The 16458-nt window shown below is 50.2% G+C and overlaps 1 protein-coding gene across 2 annotated transcripts; it reads right to left on the bottom strand.

The window, feature by feature from the left end:
- Positions 1-982: 982 nt before the first annotated feature.
- On the bottom strand, positions 983-16055 carry MRS2 (magnesium transporter MRS2). 2 transcript variants are annotated; one of them, XM_036273601.1, is made up of 11 exons: positions 15890-16055; positions 14178-14248; positions 10799-10835; positions 9473-9585; positions 8430-8603; positions 6669-6799; positions 5607-5723; positions 4388-4540; positions 4072-4189; positions 3260-3373; positions 983-2602 (listed from the first exon to the last, which is right to left on the bottom strand). In XM_036273601.1, the coding sequence occupies exons 1-11, from the start codon at positions 16053-16055 to the stop codon at positions 2492-2494; spliced, it is 1305 nt and encodes a 434-aa protein (XP_036129494.1). In that variant the 3' UTR covers positions 983-2491. The 2 variants fall into 2 exon arrangements, with proteins under 2 accessions (XP_036129494.1, XP_036129496.1); XM_036273603.1 differs by lacking the exon at positions 3260-3373.
- Between the last annotated feature and the right edge of the window lie 403 nt (positions 16056-16458).

The following is a 16458-nucleotide window of genomic DNA, read 5'->3' on the forward strand; positions in this document are numbered from 1 at the left end:
GTCAGGGCACAGACCCAGGCAACTGATCAATGTCCCCCCTCCCTCAATAAGTATGTCTTAGGTGGGGATTAAAAAAAAAAAAAAAAAGCTGAAAGCAAGTTCTTCATGTAGGATTTTGTATTTACTGTACTAACCACACATTAAGCAATGTAAACTGTCCTCCCATTGTTAAAAGTTAACCTATATGACCTGAGTAAAACCTGGGTACTGCCCAACAGATGGACTGAATTTTCATTCCTGAAGTAGTAACTAGTTCTAAGCAGATTCTGAATGGAAATACCTTCTAGAGTTTTAATTTCTCACTAATACAAGTCTGAACTTATACATTTAACTCAAAACTGCCTTTATTTCAAGATATCAGAACACATTTACATATATTTGCAGTTTCTGTCTATGTAACAACTTTCTTCCAGGCTAACCGACCCTGAGGGTTTGGGCGAGCTCAGCCCTGCTCCAGGCTCCACCCACTAGACCACCGGCACAGGTGTTCTCAAGTGAACCCTGAACTTCCAGTGGGTTGACACTGCAATTCCAAAGAACGCTTGCACGACTCTTCAGGAACCCACCCACACTGCCCCTCAGTGGTTCTGGGCAGCAGTGCACAGTCTGCGGGAGCAGCATGGTCCGTCCGGCAGCACCCGTGTGAGGCTCGCTCTGAGGCCTGCCCGCCAGGGCAGCGGGAGTCTGCTGGGCCCTGGACCTGTACAGGCTGCATAGACAGGCTGCTCGTGCCACACGCAATCGAGCATCTGGTCTACCTTCTGCTTTTAAAGACTCGTTTGTGTTCAGTCTATTTTTTTATTTTTTCATTTTTGCTCTTTTTATGTTGTAGTTTTTATTAATTTATTTTTGTTACAGATGTTTCTCCCCCACCCAGACACCCTCCTCCCAATTCAGACCCCTCCCCCCCCCACAGCATTGTTGTCTGTGTCCATTGATTATGCATACGTGTATATAAGTTCTTTGGTTTATCTCATCCACCCCTTCCCTGTGCTCAGTCTATTTTAATTCAAAATTTAAAACCTCCGAACTCGGTCTATTTCTGGCACAGGCTCTGTAAGGGTTTAAGAGAACCTCCATGTAAGGAGCACCTCACTCCACCAAGTCGGGCTCGCCGACGTGTGAGACCCGCTCGCCCCTGCACATCCCAGCCCTCACCAGCCTTGTGAGGCAGGTACATTATTCCCCTTATCGACAAGACGTGACTCATGAAAACAATGATCCAAAAACAAGCTGACACCAGAAGAAGAAAAGACCAAATCCATTCTATGATCACAGTCAAACCAAATTCTGCTCTCTGGGCAACCAATTCTTTGTCACAGCTAAGTAGTATTACTTGTTTTACAATAATAAGACCAAGACTAGCAGCTGAGAGCCCTGTGAGATTGAAGTCTGTCCACCAGATTGCGAGGCCGGACAGTGCTCTCAGCACAGCACAGAGCGAGCTCCTGCCCCCAGGAGCTGCCCTGGGCCCCAGCCCAGCGAGTGCAGGAAACAGCATTTTCATTCCTATCACCAGACCACTCAACAGGCCGAGTCTCCTCTGACTCCGTCTTCTGGGGTCGGATGCCCATGGCACAGGGGTGTGCGTGTGCCTCTGTGACGACTGTCCACCATGGCCACAGGCTGCTCCAGGCCTCCCCACCCATCTTGGGGGCAAGGACAACTGCCATTAGCCTCCAGAACCATGAAGAAGTTCTGGTGTCGAGGACAGCAGCCTTGAGACTCACTGTTCTGACCGCAGAACTTTGGTGTGGAAACAAGGGATCTTGGAACCATGTTCTTACCCTCCTGCCGGGAAGGGGGCAGGGGAGAGGGGACACCTCCAACAAAGACTAGGGCACAACCAGTGCAGCTATAACCTGTAACAGATGACACTCGTTCCTTCAAGGGCCTTAATTATAACAAGCAAAGAAAGCTAGTTTCAAGGATCAAAAAAGTGACATCTCGATTAACTGGAACCCACATAAAGCTGATATTAAATGACCATGGCCTTTTTACTCACCTGCACAGAGATGGATGTAAGAAAATAAGACTCTGTTGGAGACGGGGTCAAAGCCCACGCTTCCGGATTTTAAGGCTAATGTGTGTTTTGCTGGCTTCTCACTCACTGAGTGAGAACAGTCACGAGGACCAGAGTCCCTGTCTGAGATCTTCGGCTGCCTGAGCTCGTGACAGGGTCTGTCCTGCTTCCTGGCTGTACTGGGCCCGACACTGTACCCTTCTCAATATGTATAACATAAAATACATTCAATTATCTATTGTTAAATTAATCCCTCCATGTCTCACGTCTATAAGAGTTGCAGAGAACAGAACTTCGGCCTTTGACACAGCAAGCACTGTGGTGTCCTTGGAATTCTGCGATGTGCTGAGGTTCTGAGCTGTGACGCCGCAGCGCGTCCATCAGACGCCGTACCGGACTGCTGGCGAGCGCTTCAGCCGCAGGTCCGTCGAGCACCAGCGCTGCCTGTGCCGACCAGCAGGCTACATCTCACCGCGGGGTGAGGACGCTCCTGCTGGGCCCCAGCCCATCCGTCCGGAAGCTCTGCTTCACGTCCAGCCGTCTGTCTGCGTGAAGGGTCTTTCTAGGTAAAGAGGCCATCTGCACAGAGCAGGAGAGGGGCGTGTCAGTCTGCACGTCTCGTCACCCCCGGGAGGACTGCAGCCCATGTCAACCTGTTCAGTCTCAGCCCTGTGGTGTCACCTACTCGTACACAGGTGAGAAAAAGTAGGTAAATTTTATCTTTGCTTTTTACCAAAATATGTTTTTGTTGATTTTTTAGAGAGAAGAAGGGAGAGAGATAGAAACATCGATTGACTGGGGATCGAGCCCAAAGCCCAGGCATGTGTCCTGACAGGAAATCGAACCAGGACCTCTCAGTCCATGGCCGACGCTCCATCCACTGACCCACACTGGCTGGGCATGTTGACGACAATGCTTTTCTACATTTCAGGTCTGTGACTAACTTGCACCAGAGTCACCCACGCCGTCTGGGTGCGCGCCTGGTGCCCGCGCCTGGTGCCCACGCCGTGAGCAGTCCCACCTGCGCAGTGGGCGGGCCTGGCGCTCGCAGGTGCTCTACTCACGCTCTCCCAGCCCACGTCCCCGTGACACGGAGGAGCAGAGGGGCTGACTCACTGCCAGACAGGAAAGTGAGGAGGCCCAGGGCCCCAAAGCCTGAGCACTCAGGCCGGGGCTGTAAAACCAGAGCCATGGCTGTGACCCCTGCCCCCACACCGTGACCCACACCCTTCGTACCACGGGAGGCAGAGGGGCCTCCAGGTGCCGCCCAAGGAACGACAGCAGCCGCCTCCAGATCAGGCCGCTGCCCAGGAACATGATGCCCGTGACCAGCCAGAACACCCTGTGGTCCTGGAAGAGAGTTCCCGTCAGGCACACGGCCCCGCTGAGCTCACCGTGAGGCTTCGCGAGCCGCTGCACAGCTCTAGGCAGGGGAGTGGCCACCAGATCTGCCGCTTCTGAAGACCCTTCTCCCAGGCGAGTGTCCTGACGACAGAGGAGGTGGCAGGCACAGGTTGGCAGCCAGAGGCACAGACGGACCAGAGCAGGCTGGGTGCCCACTCGGAGCCCGGCTCCAGGGCTCAGTGCCACCTTCCCATGGAAAGGTGTGGAGCACAGTGGGACTGCAGGCCTCTGGGTTCGAATCCAACTGTTATTCTCTAGCTCTGTGCGCTTGGCAAGTGACGGAAGTTTTCTGGGCCTTGCTTTTCTCATCTGTAAAGTAGGAACAACTACCTCCCTTTTCAGAGCTGTGATGACAGCCACCCAGGTGTGCCAGCTGCCAGGGGGCTGTCTGCACGGCCCCACTCACTGCCCAGGCGACACTGTCCTGAGACCTGGGAGACAAGGTAACCTGGCTGTCTCTGTCCCTATGTTTTCATGGGGCCCAGCAACACTGCCTGGTTTTGAACAATTCAGAAAGAGTACTTTCTTTCACTAGAGCAGTATATACATGAAAATTTTCTTTTTAAAAATCTATTTTAAAAATTGACCTTAAAACATGAAAAAGTAAACCCCTAGATTACTGAAACAATGTATTCTACTCTCACCTCTTCAAGGGAAGACTCCAAATTCATCCCAAAAGCAACTCCGATGAGTCCAAAGAGCGAGAGAGAGAAGGTGCCCATGGTCAGCTGCAGGCTCAGCCTCATCATGACGTTGCGGTGGCTGCGGAGACAGCAGTCAGGTCAGCGAGCGGCTAGCGAGATGCATGGCAAGTGCACTCAGGGCCGCGGCAGACCTGGGCCACCTGCCCCGGGAGGACACGCCCCAGGGGCACCGACAGCCCAGGCGGGCTTCCTTCAGCGCTGCGCAGCTTCACGGAAGCGGCCCCTACAGAAACCCTGCCCGACCTGCAGCGCCCACCTGTCCAAGTTGATGAAGATGATGCTCTGGGAGTCGTCGATCAGTGCCCGCAGCTCCCGGGCTGCGTGGGACAGATCCTCCGCCAGCCGGTGGTAGTTCTCCAGCAGCAGCTCCATCTCTTCCGCGTGGTCAATGCCCGCGCTGCTCTGCTCACTCCAATCACAAGAACCCATGTAACCAGGATGCCCGAACCAGCGCCACACACGCGGTGCCCAGCGTTCCCGAACCAGCGCCACACACGCGGTGCCCGGCGTTCCCGAACCAGCGCCACACACGCGGTGCCCGGCGTTCCCGAACCAGCGCCCCACACGCGGTGCCCGGCGTTCCCGAACCAGCGCCACACACGCGGTGCCCGGCGTTCCCGAACCAGCGCCACACACGCGGTGCCCGGCGTTCCCGAACCAGCGCCACACACGCGGTGCCCGGCGTTCCCGAACCAGCGCCACACACGCGGTGCCCGGCGTTCCCGAACCAGCGCCACACACGCGGTGCCCGGCGTTCCCGAACCAGCGCCAACACTCAGCTACCAGCGAGCACTCGCCTCCCTCCCGTCACGTCCCTGGAGCAGGCTGTGAGTGGCGGTGCCCCAGGTCTGAAGCCGAGGCTCCTGCCACACGGCTAGTGCCTCACTGTCTGTCCCAGGCCCCACTTCACTGCCAGTCACAGCAAGGCCTGGACGTGTGACTGCTGATGCCGTGTGTGAGTACGAAGCAGGTACAACAATACCAGACTAAAAGTGAACACACAGAGCATCTCCTTCCTCAGGCGAACACGCCTGCTCTCAAACCAATGATGCCAACAGTCTCGGCCCCTCCCACCAGGAGGCAGAGCTCTGGAGGATGTGCACTGTCAGCCGGCACAGACCAGCCCACTCTGCAAGTGAGCAGGAGCAATGAGAGTGCCCTGACTAGAGTTTTTAGGTGGCACAGCCCTTCTTATCTTAACATTTCCTTACTGGGACGGATGATGCTTCGAAATCTGCACAGACTGGGTAAGCTGTGCACATTACAAAGCATCTGTGTGAATTTCTGACGCTGTTTGCAGAGACAACAGTGACATACTCTGAGTACGGAGAAGTAAAGACTGAGCCTGAGTGGGCACAGGAAGAGGACGACTTCTACATTCACAAGAGACGCATGTGCTCTGCTCTCCGTGAAGTCACCTGATGAGAAGACAGAGCCCTGCCTGAGGGACGACAACAGAGCGGGGTGTCACTCACAAGACCTCGGGGTCGCTCCACTTGCTGAGACAGAGCTCCTCCAGCAGCTCCTCCTCGTCCAGGATCTCCAGAATCGACTCTCTGAACATTTTGATGTCTGTTTCTAACTCGGACAGACTGTAAGAGCAGGTGCACAGAAAGGCCAACATCATGAACTTGCAGACACATCACCACGAGAACGGCGTCCTCCAGCACCTTGCTGAGCAGACCCCTCACATACTGATGAACAGTGATGTGCAGCCAGTGCTATGCTGGGTACCATGCAGATTAAGAACCAATTCCTCCACCTCAGCCACAGGTAGGCGGACACAGCTCTCCCTGCATCACCACCCTGTGCCCCTTTACGCAGCGCCCATAAGGCTGTTCTGGTGCTCTGAAGGTGCCAACAGGAAGTCATCACCACTAGCAAGACTGGCTGGGCCTGGCCAGTGTGGCTCAGTGATTGAGCGTTGACCCCTGCACCAAGAGGTTGCCGGTTCGATTCCCGGTCAGGGCACATGCCCAGGTTGTAGGTTCAATCCCCAGTGGGGTCATGCAGGAGGCAGCCAGTCGAAGTTCTCTCTCATCGATGTTTCTATCTCTCCCCCTCTCCCTTCCTCTCTCTCTAAAATCAATAAAGAAAAAATTAAAAAAAAAAAAAAAAAAAAAAAAAAAAGACTGCCCTGGCCGATTTGGCTCAGCGGTTAGAGCGTCGGCCAGCGGTCCGGAGAGACCCGGGTTCGGTTCCCGCTAAGGGCACGTACCTTGGTTGCAGTTTGTCCCCGGCCCTGGTTGGTCGTGCGGGTGGCAGCCACTCGATGTGTCCCTTTCACATCGATGTTTCCCCCTCTCTCTCTTCCTCTCTCTCCCTCCTACTCTGTCTGTACAAAAAATGGAAAAATGTCCTCGGATGAGGATTTAAAAAAAAAAAAAAAAAAAAAAAAAAGACCGGCTGGTATTTTACCAACAAGCAATAATCACACTAATCTTGTGCCTGAGTTCACTCCCCCCCGCCCCCGAGAGAGCTGAGTTCACCACCCTGCAGGTGAGAGAGCTGTGGACGGAGGGCAGGACACCTGTTACCTTCTGCCATTTTGCAGTAAGATGTGCAGTTTGCTTCTGTCCACAGAGGAGTGTTTGGGATCCACCAATGCTTCCAGCGTGTCGAGGATCCGGGGCTCCAACATGTTCAGTTTGCCCTGAAGGATGCTGATCTAGACAATAACATGACTATTCGTAAGAACTCGGGCAGTCTTTCTAGAGTACTCAGCGTTAGCGAGTCCTGTGATTAAGCACAGAAATCTGTCATAGCTGGGGCAGCGGGTGACATTCACAGCCTGGCCCTGCCGGGATGCCTTTCCCAGACCCACAAGCCCCGCCTCCCGGGTGAATGATGACCATGCGCCATGTCCATTACCAGGTGTGCACCTGGGAGGGAATGTAACACTCAGAAGTCTTCCCTACAGAGACTCATTACAAACGGAATCAGGGATTGATTAAAAGAAAACCCGCCCTTCAGTGGCTAAAACCCAAACTTTACATTTGGTAAACAATAGTTCTGTTCTTTGTAAACAGAATACAGTTCAAAATTTCCAAGGAAAAAACTCTCTGAAAATAAAAACATAACTTGGACTAAAAAATAAAGCAAATCCTTGTAAAGTCAAACTCGTCCAGGTCGCACAGGCACCGTGGCTGCTCGGCAGGCGTGAGTTGCCAGGACACCAGCGGGGCAGCGCGGACTGACTGGTCAGGGGGACGCCGACGAGAGACGGCCTCAGACACTCTTCGCACTCAGCCCACGCACGGCCCGCCCACCGTTTGTCTCCTTTTCTCTCCCAGCTTGTTAACTGCTCCAACTAGTCGCCACCTCCTGGCTGGTAGCAGTTGGAGCCGTGGGCTGTTAACCTGAGCAGGGAAGGCAGCCATCCCTGCTCCTCCAGAGCGAGGCAGATGAAAGAGAGGGTACCCGGTGCCCCCAAACCTCCCTCCCTGCACAGTCCTATACTGACTAGCAGGGAAGAAATGACAACCAGAGAGTTGTGGGGGCCAGGAAAACAGTGACTATCCTTGTTCAGGGCCTGACAGGATCCTCAGACACCCAGTGGCTATCATTTCAACAGCAGTCATCGGAAGTGTACACAGTTCCTATGTCAAGGTAGGTCCCAAACAGAGGCATCGTTTAGCTGCTCAAACAAAAGACTGTACTAAGCAAATCTGGAAAGTATCAGAACGACTGGTGCTGCAGTATTTATCACATGTAAGCACTTTTACAAATACCCACAATTTACCTTAGAGAAGAAAACGGAACACACTTCAAATTTCTGACGTTCGGTTACATCATACTTAGGGTAAGTATTTGGAATGGTCAGCCCTGAACACAGTCATCAAGACTGTGAAAGGACAGCCAGCCTGCGATGTGCTTCGCTGAGTGTCAAGCACGACTCAGACTGTGCTCTGCCGGAGACCAGACCTGTCGGACTGGGCCAGAGTTAAGAATCTAGTGCGTTCTCCATACAGGACCCTCAGAGCTGTTCTGTGTGGGGAGCCGGGAAAGTGCCATGGAAACATCGCCAACTTGTCTTCCTACTCACAGCAGTAAAAATGTTCCTACTGATTTTTTTTACAGAGGGAGACAGAAACATCGATGAGAGAGAACATCGACAGGCCGCCTCCTGCACGCCCCCCACTGAAGATTGGCCCACAACCTGGGCATGTGCCCTGACCGGGAATCGAACCGGTGACCTCTTGGTGCCTGGGTTCGATGTTCAGCCACCGAGCCACACCAGCCGGGCTGCTCTCAGCAGTTAAACCAGAACAAGTTCATGAAGCCCCGAGTGGACTCACCCTGTACTGCAGGAGCGCCTCTATCGCTCTAAACTCAAAGGGTAGCGGGTACGTGACAAGCTGACCCTCTCCGGCCAGCTGTGAAGGGAGTTCCCGGAATAGCCACCGCTCCAGGTTTAAATTACGATAATCTAGTATCAGCAGACACTCTGGAGTTATCACAGCTTTCAAATACTGCAGAGGGAAAAAAGATATATGTATATGTGTACACAAGCTGTAGGGAAAAATAACTACCATAAAACAGACTTGAACACTCTCAAGTTTAGATTAGGCCTAAACAAAATCACTATTCCAGGCTTTTTATTTTTTATTTTTGTTAATCCTCACCTGAGGATATTTTTCCATTGAGTTTTTACAGAGAGTGAAAGGGAGGGAGGGAGAGACATCAATGTGGAAGAGACACGTTGATTGGTTATCTCCCAGACGACCCCTTCTGGGGCCCAGGACTGAACCTGCAACCCAGATATGTACCCTTGACCGGGAATCGAACCTGTAACTCTTTGGTCCACTGGCCAATACTCTAATCGCTGAGCCAAACCGGCCAGGGCCAGTCTTTTTTTTTTTTTTTTTTTTTTAATAGAAGGAAGCCTAGTCTGGCTAGTGTGGCTCAGTGGATTGAGTGCCGTCCCATGGACTGAGAGGTCCTGGTTCGATTCCCGGTCAGGGCACATGGCCCGGGTTGCAGGCTCCATCCCCAGTAGGAGGCATGCAGGAGGTGGCCAATAGATGTTCTCTCCCACACCAATGTTTCTCTCTCTCTCTCTCTAAAAAATCAATAAAAACATTTTGAAAAATTTAAAAAAAAGGAAACCTAAAATATATATAAGACTTGATACCTTGAACTCACTCTCAACAGAACTGGAATTAAACAAATTATATATTCATTAAGACTTTCAGGTAATCAGGGGAAACTAGAGAATAAAGGAAACAAGGGAAGGCTTTAAAATATGTCTGTCTACGCACGTTAACCTGTGCCTTGACCAGGCGCCAGGCAGTGGCGTCCGCAGGCCTGTGGGGAGGGGAGATGGAAGGGAAGCCTGTACCTCCATCCTCAGGATGATCCTGTTGTTCCTGGTGGTGATGCTCATTAAATGCTGAAACCGTAAATCTCTGGCTTGAAGACCTAGCTCTTGATATAAGTCAGTTTTCTTCCTTTCTATGAAAGAAATGCTTTCGATGAAAAGAGTGGCTCCGCCCATCAGCTGAAGAGTTTAATGTTTATATCAGAGCCCCCGTTGTCAAGGCAGTTTTGTATTATTACCAGAAACCAAAGCTAGCAGGAGTCTTTTTAATACCTATTTTTACCTCAAAACATACTCAGGCTAAATCTAGTCAAACTTGAATAGTCTTTTCTCCTCTTATCCATACTTCACAAAATTTCTCTGTATTGTAAGTTCCTTGGGACCAATATAAAAACTACAGCAATACATCATTAGAACTTCTCATATCAATTTCTAGTTCTAGAGACAGGTCATCTTTTTATTTTTTAATATGAACTGCACAGAACTACACATTCTTTTCTTTTATTTATTTTTTTTGTGGTACGTGCCCATAGCAGGAACTGAACCCAGGACTCTCTGGTCCACAGGCCAACAATCAACTGCTGAGCCAAACTGGCCAGGGCCAGAACTACACATTCTACTTTTTCTCACTACGTTACCGTCTTTAATATTTTAAATCAGTAAGAGATAAGTTCAATTTCTTTCTTCTTGGACTGATACAAAATGAGAAAAAGTCAATCCTCACACTGAACTCTCTGCCTGAAAATCAAATCACTGCCTGAAAGTGTGACGGGCAGCAAAGCTCCGGCGACGATGCTGGTCGGTGCCACCTCTACCTGGCGCGGAACCACGTCTGCGGCAGTGCCGAGCAGCGCACCTTGTGCAGGAGTCGTCGAGCAAAGCCTGCAGTGTTCCACGACGACCTCAGCAGCAGCAGGAGAGGGGAGGGGGAGAGGACACAGTGAAGGCAGGCTCAGGCCACTGCAGAGAACAGGGGTCTCCGAGGCCCCACGGCAGAGCTCCACCTGACGGCGTCCCACGCCCCGCCCTGCTGTCGTCTGTCACCCTCCTCTGTGCTGTCAGAGGACCGAGAGAGCAGGAAGGAGACTGAAGAGGCAGAGGGAAGAGTGTTCTGTGCCCTTGCTGCAGGCGGAGCGCGGGTGCCCCTCCAGGACAGCCTCTCGGGAGAACACGAACCAGGGACTGCAGTTCCCACTGACGGACTGACGCTGAACAAGGACCCCTTTTGCACGCACGCACATATGCAAAGGATGCTCCATTCAAAGCACCGCCATTTCTTAACTTCCATCAGATTCATTCATGCACTGATTAAAATAGGTGATTTAGAAAAAACTTAAAAATACTCACCAAAAGAAGTAACATTTCCTCCTTTGTCAAATTTTGTCTGAAAAGAGATAACAAAATAGCATTTTCTCCCGAATCAGTAAGCTCTTTATAATAGCATACTACATGGTACTACAATATCTCACAAACACTAGAACACAGGTATCGATCACACTGCCTTTCTTTAGGGTAAAGTCAGTTATGAGTTATGGTTAAAAAGTCCCTTTTCCTTTGCTGGACAGATCTGACCTGGATTAGCTTTCTCTCTCAGTGACTGGAGATGTGATAAAGTTGTGTTCCTACACAACACTGCCAATCATAAGTGCCAAGTTGGGTCTGCACTGGACACCGGGGGAGCCACGCCCTGCCCTCCCTGAGCGGGGCTCCCATTACTGGCCATGTTCCCTGGGGAGCCCAGATGTGCCTCAGATGGTTCTAAGAGATACTGGCATAGGGTGGGCGCTCCAAGCCACGGTGGGCCTCAGACCCACCTTTGAGACTATCGCCCCCTTGCACCTGAGCTGTCACAGGGGCCAGAAGAGCCGCTGGACAGCCGCAAGGGTTTCTGAAGAGGAGCCACCTGACACTGCCCTTCTGATAGACTGGACCAGCTGTGGGTGTCTCGTGATTCAAGTATCTAGGGAGGCTAAGAAGTCTCTGATAGGCGTTGCTGAATCAATTAATATGTACAGAAAAGGCCTCTTCTGACAGTTTGAAGAGAGGACAGATGCAGAAAATGCACTTATCTCCTGTAAAGCAGAGGAAACATTTCTCTTTAATACTTGTCCATGGTCAAGACTGCAAGATGTCAAATAATATTTCACAAATCACTATGTGCTGGGTTGTACTAATTACTATTAAACATGCATTTTCAGAAAGACACTGAATATTGTGGTAGGTACAAGTCTTGGGCTATTACCATGGAAACATATGCATGCTTTGTCAGTAACACAATAAAACCCACAATATACATTTCAGCTTATCCTCATCAGCAAACATTAGATCAATATGAACACACAATGAGCACCACAAACATTACTGTTAAGGGAACTTTACATCAAAGGAAGCTTCATGTTTTATGCGGTACATACTAGCTTTCCTCCTCAAACACACTTCACAAACACATTCATCTGCTGCAGAAAATTTGAAAATAAAGATAAGTAAAATAAAACTAATCACCTGAAATGACAAATTTTAGAGAAAACCATGCTAATATTTTACTGACTGTCCTTCCAGATTTTTTCCTATTAAAGAGACTCATGTTAGACACACTCCTCTCTAGTCTCTCCTCTACTTTCTACTTAATATACTGAATATTCTTGTACCCTAATGTTTAGTTGTCATTTTTTTTTATCCTCACCTGAGGACATTTTTCCATTTTCTGTTCAGACAGAGTGGGAGGGAGGGAGGGGAGAGAGAAACATCGACATGAAAGGGACACATCGAGTGGCTGCCACCCGCACGACCCAACCAGGGCCGGGGAACAACTGCAACCGAGGTACGTGCCCTTAGCGGGAACCAAACCTCGGTCTCTCTAGACCGCAGGCGGACGCTCTAATCGCAGAGCCAAACCGGCCAGGGCTTGAGCTGGCATTTTTAATGGGATTCTCCTCATTTGAAAAAAGGATCACACAAACTATGATTTCTTAAAGTGTTTATCTTGCCAAATAACTCACATTAAAAGTGAGATGATTAGCTCACTTTCTAAAATCACACAGACTGATTTTCTTTTCTTTTTTTTTTTTTTTATCCTCACCCAAGGATATTTTTCCATTTTTTGTACAGATAGAATGGGAGGGAGAGAGAGGAAGGGAGAGAGAGTGAGAAACATCGACATGAAGGGACACATCGAGTGGCTGCCACCCGCACGACCAACCAGGGCCGGGGACAAACTGCAACCGAAGTACGTGCCCTTAGCGGGAACCGAACCCGGGTCTCTCCGGACCGCAGGCCAACGCTCTAACCGCTGAGCCAAACTGGCCAGGGCCACAGACTGATTTTCTTAAGTGTTCTTGGTAGACAATGATTTCACCTGTAAAGAACCTTCTCTCAATATTTAACATCTGATTTGGTATTCTTGTTTAACTGAATTGGCCGACTCTTCCAGAACACTGAATGACAGTGATAACTTTTACATGGAATTTAGGGGTTATTCTGTTCTATGTATATACAATTTATAAAGAAAAGTTCTTATGTTAATAAGTCTAAGTAACAATGAGGATGATAATGTCTAATGTATACTGAATGCTTACCACGTGTGGGACGCTATTCTAAGGGTTTTACACATGTGGGTTAATTTAAACCTTACAATTCTATAAAGTAGGTACTATTATCCCCAGCTTACAGATGAGAAAACTAAGGCACAACAATGTCATCATTACTTGTCCAAGTCTACTCAGTTAATAGTAAGAGGCAGGGCTGAGATTTGAATTTAGCCTACAAAAAAGTTGCAAGAATGTTACAACTAAATTTCCATGTAACTTTCACCTAGTCACACTTTGTTAACATTTTGCCCCAATGGCCTTGTTTCTCTCTCTAAATACATAATATACACACCCCTCATATTTTATTCATTTTTTTACCTGAACCATTTCAGAGAAAGTGGCAGAGATGACCTTCAAAGCATGCACTCTTTTGTTTTGTTAATCCTCACCCAAGGGAGAGAAGGGGTGGGGGTAGAGGGAGAGAGAGGGAGGAAGAGAGGGAGGGGGTGGAGAGGGAGGGGGGAGAGGGAGAGGGGGGGAGAGGGGAAGGGGGAGAGGGGGAGGGGGAGAGGGGGAGGGGGAGGGGAAGAAACATCGATGTGAGAGACACATCTATTGGTTGTCTCCTGCATGACCCCGACTAGGGCCATGTATCAAACCTGTGACCCAGGTATATGCCTTTGACCAGGAATCAAACCCAAGACCCTTAGGTCCGAGGGCTGACTAAGCCAAACCAGCCAGGGCATGCACTCTTAAATACTCCACTGTGCTGCCTTCAGAGTGCTTCTGCATATGTTATGTTGCATGGAGAGGGTCAAGCCCCTCAGTGGCTTAAACTCTTCAAGGACTTAATGGATTCACAGGGAAATCCTGAGTACAGGCAGGCCTCTTTTTACTGTGCTTAGCTATTACATCTCACAGATGTTGTGATTTTTACAAACTGAAGTAAGACCCTCCACCAGCAAAAGATTATGACTCGCTTTATTGCAACACTAGCTTTTTGCAGCAGCCTAGAACGGACCCTGCAGTGGCTGTACTCAAGTAGGAAGCTCTGAGCTGGGATTCCAGTGACCTGTGTTAGTATTAAAGAGGAGCTTCAGAGTCATGAGTGAAGTTTCACTTGCTAAGCAAAACACAAAGACAAGACTAGGAAGTATGAGTTCTTCCTGTAAGTTATCAAATGTCCCAAACATACTCACCACAGTAAACACAGGGGCCACACTGGCTAAAGTGGCCTGACTGACATCAGTTCTCAGCCGGTGCATTTCACCTGGAGAATGAATCAGAGAACTCCCTGTAGTCATGACTGGTTGCCACGTGCAGCTTAGATATAACTCTTAGTACGTGGTCTTCAGACCATTTTGCTATTATTTTTATTTTTTTCCTAGGGGAAAAAAGAAATATTCATTTGTGCATTTTAATATTTATAGATGATTATGTTAGATTTAACAGGGAATGGTTTTTTAACTGGCTTAGGTGAGGCGGTAGAATAATTATGGATTCCAACCTTTTCCCTTCTAATATCTCAGAGTTGGATGAACAAATGTACAACACAGTGTTCTGAGATGAAAAGGAAGTGTCCATTCTTTTTTTTCCCATAATTTAAAAAGGCTCCTCATGCAAATTATATTGTTAGATGTGTTTTACAAAACAGACCTCAAGTACCCCTGCCCTTTCAGCATTGCAGTATCAGGATTATCTGCTTGACCTATGAATTATGAAATCTACAGACTTTACTTCTTTGTATTAACTTCTTTTCCACAAAAATACTTTGTTACTACTTACAAAATAACCAACTGAACTGGAATGCTGACCTCAGCGAACTGGAATGAAGACAAATCTTTATTTGAAAATAAACTTAAAGCACGTGATTAGATTGAAATAAAGTGAGCTCTTAAGTATCATCAAGTAAGTGTAGTATCTAACAAAAAAGCAATGTTCAAAATAATAAACGTGAGGGGGATGGGCAGAGGTGTAAAAATATTACCCATTATTTTATGCTTCCAAAGTAATCCTGCTGCCTCCACAGAACGTGCCGATACATTCTCATTTCTGATCTTACTCCTTGCTGTTACATACATTCCATGACACATGTAGTTGGTTAGTACCTGAGGCTTGTGGTCACCTCTTTGTAAAATACAAACTATGCTCTAAGGGTCAGCTGAATAGAGGTGAAGGTCAGCGTGACACATCAGCATTTGCTCATCAGCCACACGTTGGATGACTCTGCATCTCGACATTTGCCCTAAAACATTAGGTGGGCTGAACCTGGGTTCGTGAGCATTATCAAAGGAGGGAGTATGGGAAGAAGCCAATTCGGAGAGTTGGGGACGAGGTGGGATCGCTGGGTTCCTTTGGAAACTCACATGAGGACATTTATCTGACAGTGCAACACTGAGAGGCGGGACACTTGAATCCGGTTGTTGCTCAGCGCTATTAGCAACGCAACCTCCCGTTTGTGGAAACGTTAGCGTATCGTCATGCTTGACCGGTCGGTGAAAAAAACACGAACTCCCGCTGCTTCCCCCCGGGGGGGGGGGGGGAGGCCTCGACCTCCGCTGTCGGCTGCACGCGAAGACAAAGTCGGCTCCACCTCTGAGCAGCTCTGACCACCAAGTCCCCTATCAAGTGCGTCCCCACCCCATCACCCGGACCCCTGTAACCGGGCCCGCAGGGAACAGACACAAATACACACGTTTCAGGCGAATTAGCCCGATCTCGACTCCACAACAATCGTGACGAATAAGGAGACACCAGCGTTAAAACCAACCCTCCGCAGAGCAGCTGGGCTGGCGAGGGGGACAGGCCGGGAGTCGGGCCTGGGCCAGGCGGACCCCGAGGTCGCGAGGGCCCGGGGGACAGGGGTCGAAGAGCACGCGGGCCGGGGCCCTGGGCTGAGGGCGGGGCGTACCTGCCAGGCGGGGCCCGCGGGGTCCGCAGGGCGGCGCGGCCCGGCTCCCTCCGAGCAGTCCGGCGGCGCACCCGGGGGTCGAGCCCCAGGCCAGAGCACACGGGCCGCGCCGGGGCAGCCCCAGCGCGCGCGGCAGGAGCCGCGGCAGGCTCCGCAGACACTCCATTGCGCTGCAGCGAGGCGGAGGCAGCCGCGAGCGCCCAGCCCGTCATGCCGGTCGCAGGCGGGTCAGTGGCACTGCGCGACCGCACGAGGGCGCCGGAGGTACGGCCCTGCAGACCGCGCAGACGCGCCGCACTCCCCGCGCATGCGCAACACTTCCCACGCAGGCTTGGAAGGGGGCTTTGGGAACCTTCGCGTCCTGTACCTGTGACGTAAGGAGGGAGCCGCTCGCGATAAGTGGGACGCGTTTACCTGCAGGACGCGAGATGGCCAACCGGGATTTGACCTTGGGGCTCCTGTGTCGATTATTTCTATTAATTAGCATAAGACTTTCCCACTCTTGGTTTTACAGAGGGCGTCCCTTGGTGTCATTTGACTTGTTCCTCTCTGTTTCCTACATATCTTAT

This window comes from Molossus molossus, unplaced genomic scaffold (assembly GCF_014108415.1).
Source record: "Molossus molossus isolate mMolMol1 unplaced genomic scaffold, mMolMol1.p scaffold_m16_p_20, whole genome shotgun sequence".
Classification (NCBI taxonomy): Eukaryota; Metazoa; Chordata; class Mammalia; order Chiroptera; family Molossidae; genus Molossus; species Molossus molossus.